General features: G+C 42.6%; 1 protein-coding gene across 1 annotated transcript in view; it reads left to right on the top strand.

The window, feature by feature from the left end:
- Positions 1 to 7232, top strand: part of LOC106014236 (craniofacial development protein 2-like) — a 55952-nt gene extending 48720 nt beyond the window's left edge. The window contains exon 2 of the mRNA XM_035973979.1: positions 7152 to 7232. Within this exon, the coding sequence (XP_035829872.1) occupies positions 7152 to 7232 (81 nt within the window). The remainder of the gene's footprint in view (positions 1 to 7151) is intronic.
- The last annotated feature ends 1383 nt before the right edge of the window (positions 7233 to 8615 follow it).

Below are 8615 nucleotides of genomic sequence, written 5' to 3'. Positions count from 1 at the left end.
TCTCTCTCTCTCTCTCTCTCTCTCTCTCTCTCTCTCTCTCTCTCTATTTCTCTCGAACGAGACTGCATATGGGAAAGGAACTAACAGTAAAATGTAAAATACAAAGATGCTTTTTCTCCAGGGGAAATTTTCATTTACGCGATTCTTTGGGGGGGGGGGCACTAGGGGATACACTTTTTAACCTTTTAATCACATCTAAGTTACCTGTCACGTGCAGGTTTAAATATCTTGTTTTTTATACTATACCGTTTGAAAGAGTTCAATGTTGTTGTTTTTTTCAAAATATTTTACCACCGCAGCATGATAATGCCCAAAATATAAACATCTTTTTGCGATTCTTGCTATAAAGTAAAAGTTATTGCTATTGTGAATATTTTTTTAAAAGGTTAACAATTCAATATTCTACTTCAGAAACAGGCGTCAGTGGCTGTACAACTTGACAGATTTTGCAGAACGTACGTCTAAGGAAGTCAAAAATGGGCCCTGGAAATGAAAGCCACAAAATCATTTCAGAAATCACCACGAGAGGCATTGTGAATGATAGTATCCTGTACATCTGTGTCATTATTTTCTTCGTCATTGCCACGGGAGCGTATCTCCGGTATTATCTTTAATATCATTAACATAATTGTGTTTCTAAAGCAAGGTTTAAAGGACAGTGTAAATATAACACTATTTTCCATGGCTATTGCTGATATAGGATCTCTGGTGGCACTTCTCTGGATGAGTATCTGTTTTAATCCTTGGTTCATCAATTCTGGTTTATCCTTCGACCCTATAGAAATGCAATATCTTACAGCAGGATGGCCACATTGTATTTTCGCCTGCAGTTCAAGCTGGATCAGTCTTTGTTACGTTTGAGAGGTGCTTGTGCATTGCTTTGCCTCTCAAAGTGAAAACTATCATAACACCGAAACGATCAGTCGTTGTAGTTGTTTGTATATTTGACCATGACAGCATGTGTCGCACCAATATACTATGCCGTTCGTTTTGGGCCAAAATTCTTTCCAGAGAAAAGCAAGACAATGGTAGGTTTGATATATATTACCAAATGGCCTTTTTATTCAGAGCATTTCAATGACAGTCAACGCTTTTGCCAAATTTGGCGCATTCTTTGCTGTAATTATCTGCACAGCAGTGCTTGTGTATGATCTAAGACGTAAATCAAAATGAAGACAATCGACTTCTATGTCAGCCAAGCAGGAATCTTTATCACAAAAAGACCCCCCAAAACGTTGCTAAGATAGTTCTCCACATTTCCACCATATTTATTGCTTGTTTTTCCCCTGCCTCTGCTGCATTCATTGCGATGAGTATTGTCCCGGGATACAATATTGTTGGCAGATATCAAAACATGTTTTTGCTGACATGGTCAATGTTTAATACTTTCAAAGCTACAAATTCAGCTGTTAACGTCTTTATTTATTACAGCATGAGTTCGAAGTATAAAGAAATTTTTGATGAAATATTCCACAGAAACAAAAATTAAAAACACAAAGATTTATAACGGATAACAATGTCTAATTTTATTTTTCAAATTTAATTTGAATACTAGACACGAACATGCTTGGTATAGATGATTTATACAGTATCGAAGGCTGACTCGTTTGACGTGATAATCCTAGTGGGCATATAGATCCAGATATTTAAAAGGGTATTTACAACAAGTTTCCTCACAATACGAACACAACCTTGCAGTGACCTGATTATAGGATTGTAAATAGTCAATGAATAAAAAATAAATACCATGCACTCACAACAGCCGACAGATTATTAAGAGTTAGTTTCCCATTATCTTTTTAGGTGGACTCTGCAACTTGAATTGTAAGCTTGCCTTTTGAATGCTTGTGAATACTTATGAGATTGGCCCGAAAGGAGTGAACAGTGTATTAGTGTGACAATGAAACATTCTCGAATGTTGCACACACTGTGCATTAGGGACAACGTCTACCACGGTCGAAGGATAACTTTGACTGCGACGAGTTCCCAAATTATGGAAGGCACGCAGAGATTATGACAATGCTTTGGCCCTTGTTGAATAATGCCTAAACCAATCTTAGAATAATTAATGCACTTGGTATACAATTACAGTGTTAAATAAAGCATTGTCGTTGTTATTTTCTCCAGTTTTTTGTATTTTTATGTTGAAGTTGTATTAACTTTTTGGGAGTGCTTATTTGGGCCACATATGGCCTAAATAAGGTAAGGGAGGGGGGTTTAGCTTATTTAGGCCACACTGTGGCCCAAATAAGGTCACCCTAACTTTTTATAGTGCTTTATTTCAGAACCCGTAGGTGGCTGCTGTGAGAACCTTTGTTGTCATGTGCGTTGGTCTTTTTCTCGTTTGCTTCTCTATTTATATTTCGTTTTTATCCTTTTTTCTCTGTCTTCCGTCCGTGTTGTCAGTCTGTTTGTCTCTCTGTCTATATGTCTGTCTGTCTCTCTCTCTATCTTTCTCTTCTCTTCTCTTCTCTTCTCTCTCTCTCTCTCTCTTCTCTTCTCTCTCTCTCTCTTCTCTTCTCTTCTCTCTCTCTCTCTCTCTCTCTCTCTCTCTCTCTCTCTCTCTCTCTCTCTTTCTCTCTCAAACGCACGTACATACACAAGCGCAGCACACACACAAAATAAAGAGACTTATAGATAGAGGGAGAGTGAGAGAGAATGAGAGAAAGAGGAAATGAGATAGAGAGAGAGAAAGAGAGAGAAAGATGGGTGGTAGCCTAGAAAGGAAGGGTGGGGGGCGTCAATTTTGGAGTCTAAAGGAGAACAGGCAAAAATCGATCACTCCGAACTTTGGCTCATCAAAATATGTAGCGCATGATCAGAGACAATAATTACATGTGTCCCACATCAAGAATATAAACGAAGCATCATCATCACCATCATCATCATCATCATCATCATCATCATCATCATCATCATCATCATCTCTCTCTATCTGTGTGTGTGTGTGTGTGAGTGTGTGTGTGTGTGTGTCTGTGTGTGTGTGTGTGTGTGTGTGTCTTTGCGTAGTTATGTAGACAGAAGTATATTTGCACACTCACGTTATGTAGACATGCCCCGTTATGTAGACGTCCACATAATGTCTTAAGGTCACCATCGCATTTCCCGCCAAAAATTACATCATATGTTAAAATATTTTTGAATTTGGTTCCGGTCCGAATAACGCTGTTATTTCGTTATTTCTATACACAACGCTATACACACTTCGAGTGTGTGCAGAATTTTTGGTGTCCACATAACGACAGTAGCTTTCTGATTTGTGTATCGTCGTGTGTGTGTGTGAGACGGCACGTGGCGGATCCATCTAGGAGTTGGAATCCAGAAGCCTTCTCTGCTGTACATCATGGAGCAACGCTCTGCAGTTAGTTTAATAAGAGTTTTACGGCGCTGGCAACATCTTACGGCCACATGCACGCATGAAACACAAGTTGATTGCATTCACAACAGCTCACTGCACGGCTTTATTTTACTTTTAAAGTAAAGGAAAACATCTCATGGTAAAACAAATTGTTTTAAAAAGATTAGAAAATAAAAACAGATGTTTACATTTTAAAACAAAAATTATATACTTTTTAGAATACAGGCTAATGACTTTTATATATTTGAGAATTCTATTTGGATCAACGACGGAGAACAGACCTTTTAATTTTGTGCATTTAAAATATTTACTTCGGGTCTCTCCAAAGTCCGGACATTCTAATGTGTCTACTGGTTAAGTCTGTATCGCATCTGACACAGAGCGGTTTCTCATCTCAACGCAGGAGATATCCATGGGTCACGGAAGCATATATCTAAATACGTAAACGAGTAAAAACTTCTTCGTCTGTTCTCGAAAGACCAGAAGATTTTCGTGGGTCCAGTGTGGACACTGTGAAGTTTGTTGGTAGTTGTTTACTTTAGTTTTTATCCCACTGCCTGGAGATGTAGTGAAGGAAATCATTCTCAACAGCAATTTAACTAGATTTTCTATTTTCGGGTTTCAAAGTTTTAGATTGTCTAACAGCAGCAAGAAAATGGACATCCAGGTCAAAACCAGAGGCTTGAGACCGTACGCAGCTTCAAATACCAGCGTGCAATCGTGACAGACAAAGGATCAAAACCAGAAGAGGGCAAACTTCAACAGCAATGACCAAGTTGAAAACCAGTTGGAAAGACAGAAATATCACAACCAGAACAAAGATCAGACTCATGCATTCCTGGTCATGTCAGTATTTTTGTATGCATGTAAATTCTGGACCTTGAATGAAGACCTTGAAAGGAGGATCAAAGCTGTGGAGATGAGATGCTTCCGAAAAATCCTTAGTATCTCATTCAAAGATCACATCACAAATGATGAAGTCAAACAACGGTTAAAAAATGCAATTGGACCATACCCTGGCCTTCTCACTTTGGTCAAGAAACGCAAACGGCAAACAGCAATGGCATAGACACATCACCCGTTCATCCGATCTTGCAAGGCAGCGTCCAGGGAAAAAGGAGCAGAGACAGACCGACGAAGAGTTGGAAGGACAACATCAAGGAATGGACAGGCCTGGACCTCAAAGACACGCTCTGAAGAGCGGAAGGAGTGTAGGAAGCTGGTGGTCAAATCTTGAAAAGCCCCGACGAACATCCACTCTTCGGGATAGGTGAAAGTGAAGTGAAGTAGATTAGTTTTTATCCCATAGCTTGGAGATGTAGTTAAAGAAATAATTCTTAACTGCATTTTAACTATTTTCGAGTTTAAAAGTTTTAGATTGTCTAATAGCAGCAAAAACATCACAGTGGACATCCAGTCAACAATCAGAAGCTCGAGACCGTACGCAGCTTCAGATACCTACGTGCAATAGTGACAGACGAAGGGCCAAAACCAGAAATACTCTCCAGAATAGGGCAAACTTCATCAGCAATGACCAAGTAAAAAACCGTTTGGAAAGACAGAAATATCACCATCAGATCAAAGATCAGACTCATTCGTTCCCTGGTCATGTCAATATTTTTGTATGCATGTGAATCCTGGACCTTGAATACAGACCTTGAAAGAAGAAAGATCAAAGCTGTGGAGATGAGATACTTCCGAAAAGTCTTTAGTATCTCATAAAAAGATCACATCACAAATGATGAAGTCGAACAACGGATCAAAAATGCAATTGGACCATACCCTGACCTTCTCACTTTGGTCATAAAATGCATACTGCAATAGCATAGACACATCGTCCGTTCATCCGGCCTTACCAAGATGATCTTGCAAGGCAGCGTCCAGGGAAAAAGAAGCAGAGACAGGCGAAGGAGAGTTGGAAGGACAAATCAGGGAACAAACAGGCCTGGACCTCAAAGACACGCTCAGGCAATCTGAAGAGCGGAAGGAGTGGAGGAAGCTGGTGCCCAAATCTTCAATAGCGCCACAACGGACATCCGGTCTACGGGATAGGAGAAGGTGAAGTGAAGAAGATTGGTGGGTGGAGTGAGGCAAGACAAGGCATCGGACAGAATGAGAAACGATAATTTGGGAGAATATTCTACGGAGTCTAACGCCAAGTCAATAGCAGTGGCCTCCGCAGAAAAATATGGAGGCTTCGGGGTGGAGCATTTTTGCTGCTTTATTTTTCTTTGGGGTCTATGACATTACCACACACCCCAGAGAACCGTACCTAGTTTTCCGGGTTTTTTTCTGATGGTTGTGGTATGTCTTTGTGACACATTTCTGGAATCGTTTCGTGAAATTAGTGGTAGTTGAGGCTGAAAGTGGGGTTCAAATTATGGAAGCATCCAATAACAAACCCGTCCCAGTATGCTTTTTGAAGTTAAAGCGCTCTGGGGTCGGTTCGTGTTGGAGGTGTTGGAGGCTATTGTTCTTGAGAAATATTGGGAAATGATCCGCACGATCATCCAGCACAGACCACTCAAAATCTGGGACCAGGTCAGGGGAGTAGAAAGAAAGGTCGATGGATGAAGTGTTAAGGATTTGTTTCAGTAAGTTGAAGATTTACCATTTAAAAGGCAGATGTTGTTTTGAAATTTAAAAAAAGTCTTTTATTGTTTTTTTCCTTGTTGCCAAAATCCCCAAAGGAGGTTATGTACATTAAAATCTCCTACTAAGATAAAGGGTCTGTGGACTTGGTGTTTGAGCCATTAAGCTGGGTAATTTTGAGGGGGTAATTTGACGGGACATATGGAACAGATCGTGATTGGTCTTGTCAGGGTGACCCATACAGCAATAGCCTCGAGGGTTGTCATAAGATGTACATGTATTTGTCTGTGGAGGGTGTTGTTGTCGATGTATCGTAGACGGTGGTTCAACCAGAAGCTGTCTGGTTCTCGGCGTGAATATGATGATGAGAAATTTAAGTCAATGTTTGAAGCCGGGGCGAACTTTGTCTCTTGGACACAGGCCACAAGTGGGCACAGTGTAACCTGTATGTGTTGCAATTTTAGAATGGAAGGTCGGAGTCCTCTGGCATTCCACTGCAGGACCGCCATTAGACCATTTTTTAAAGATTTGGAGCACAGAGGTCCCGTCTTCTCTGAGCTCTGACTCCTCCTTGTGGAGGAAGAAGAGGGTTTGCTCGGCTGCCGCCCTTGATTGGGCAGCATCCAACCGGGAGACTTGGGGAGGGAGTGACGGCTTCCTTCCTTCCCGGATCGGAGTGTCATCTTCCAAAGGGAGGGATATCTGTGAGGGTAGATGGTTAGTAGGGCGTAGGTAGTTGGAATGAAGAAGGACGGGCCTGGATGAGGATGAGGGGGCCCTTCACACTCCATCAGATGGATGGGCGTGGGAAGAGAGAAGAAGAGGGGCGGAGTAAGAGTACGACTCGTTCTCCTCTAGCACTCTGACTACAGATACACGAGACGAGTGGCCCCTCGAAGGTGGTACTACAGGAGTAGGAGGGACCTTCTTAGCTTTTATTGCAGTTTCGCCTGTTGACCACGGGCTCTTTGAGTTTGGCAGTAGAAGTACTGGCTGATCACGAGACCAGCCGGACTGGACTGCCTTTGCGTTTAACCGACCAGGGACCGGGGTCATAACTGTCGGGTAGACAGTCTTTCGAGGCTTCTGAAATGAGCAGCCATTTCGGGCTTTGTACTCTTGGATGGTGCTTTCTTGGAACCAAGTGTTGGCCGTGGCATTTGTGAACGAAAGAAAGGACTAGCCTTTCATACCTTTTCAGGATGCCCGGTCTTGCCACGACGAGTACACACTTCTGCGTGTCGGCATCACGACTGGCTACGACCAAACTTCTGGCCCTTGAAGCAGCGCAGAGCGTTTTGCACTTAGGGTTGCATGTCCAGGACCAAGTATGCTGCCCGAACAGTGGTTGGGGAGGCAGCATGAATCGAAAGTCAAAACAATTGTGTTCCTTTCAAGGGCGGTCTCGCCCCGCCGAAGAGTCATCTGGCCTGCTTCGACCACACCCTCACAATATAGTCAGAATTTTTCTGAAGAGCAGCCTTTCATCTCATGACTGCGGACAATGCTCTTCAAGCAGTTGTACTTCTTGTGTCTCCAAGATTCACAGGAATACCATGGAAGGTCGTGAGATACAGGGGTCCAGTTATTTCTGTTTCGTATACAAGGAGTGCACCAGAAGACAGTTTTTGGACGTTGGCGGGGATGTATCCCACTGTCTGTTTTAAAGCATCTCCTGTCATGAAAAGGGTTGGATCTGTGATCTTCTTCTGTGCATCAAAATTGCGGATGGTCAAGTACGGCTGCCCCGGAAGCTCCCTGGGAGGAGGGAGAGCACAATCAGCCGTAAAGGTCGGTTTTCCTGGTTGTCTGCTCGGCTCGGTGGCTACACCCGCTTCTACGAGCCGAAACTTTTTTGTATCGTTGGGGACTAGGGATGGGTCAGAAAGTTTTTGGGGATTCAATGTGTGTTGGAATGCTTTTCAACAACGGGGCTCCCCTCCCACCACTGAGTTAAACAGAGGAAACATTGCTCGGATGACCAGAGCTGAGCCAGAGCTACTCCGGAGTTATACTCTCCACGAAAGTGTACTAGATCGTACCATCAAGATTGACCCAAGGAAAAACTGGAGGGGCTTCAGCTCCAAATCGATTGAGTGGCATAGGCCGCCCCACCCTCCCGTGGGGGGAAAAAGTGGGTCAAAGAGGTGTGTTGGCGAGGGACAGTCCGCAGACTGATCTCACTTCAACTGCCAGTTACCCGGTTTCCACAGGTCGCACCCCACGGTCAACGAAGCGCCCATTCTGTGGGATGGACGACCTCTAGTTTTGCTGCACACAGGGGAAGCGGTGGAAGAAATGATAGAAGAAGGGGAAGGAGAAAGAAGGATGGAGAAAAGAAATATGCACCAAAGAAGATGTTGCTCATGGATCCCAGGGACAGCGAGTCTATTTATATATCCCCAACCCATGTGTGAATTAATAAACATAAGAGTCACCCAAAGCCTTTAAAAACCTTTTATACTCCGGAAGTCTCAAAAATCTGTCCTCAGAGAAAGTTGCATTTGAAAATAGCAAAAGTTGCAAAAAGTTGCAAGAAAAAGTAGCAAAAGTTGCAAGGCGTACGTATAGCTAAAACAATGCCAAGGAACTATTGGAATACATTGTATTGTTGCTATGCTCATTGCAATCAAAAGTAACCAATATGAGTTTTGTTAGATCAAAA

Source organism: Aplysia californica, unplaced genomic scaffold (assembly GCF_000002075.1).
Source record: "Aplysia californica isolate F4 #8 unplaced genomic scaffold, AplCal3.0 scaffold00039, whole genome shotgun sequence".
NCBI lineage: Eukaryota > Metazoa > Mollusca > Gastropoda > Aplysiida > Aplysiidae > Aplysia > Aplysia californica.
Note: the sequence above shows the minus strand (reverse complement) of the source record. Positions and strands in the feature narration are given on the sequence as shown.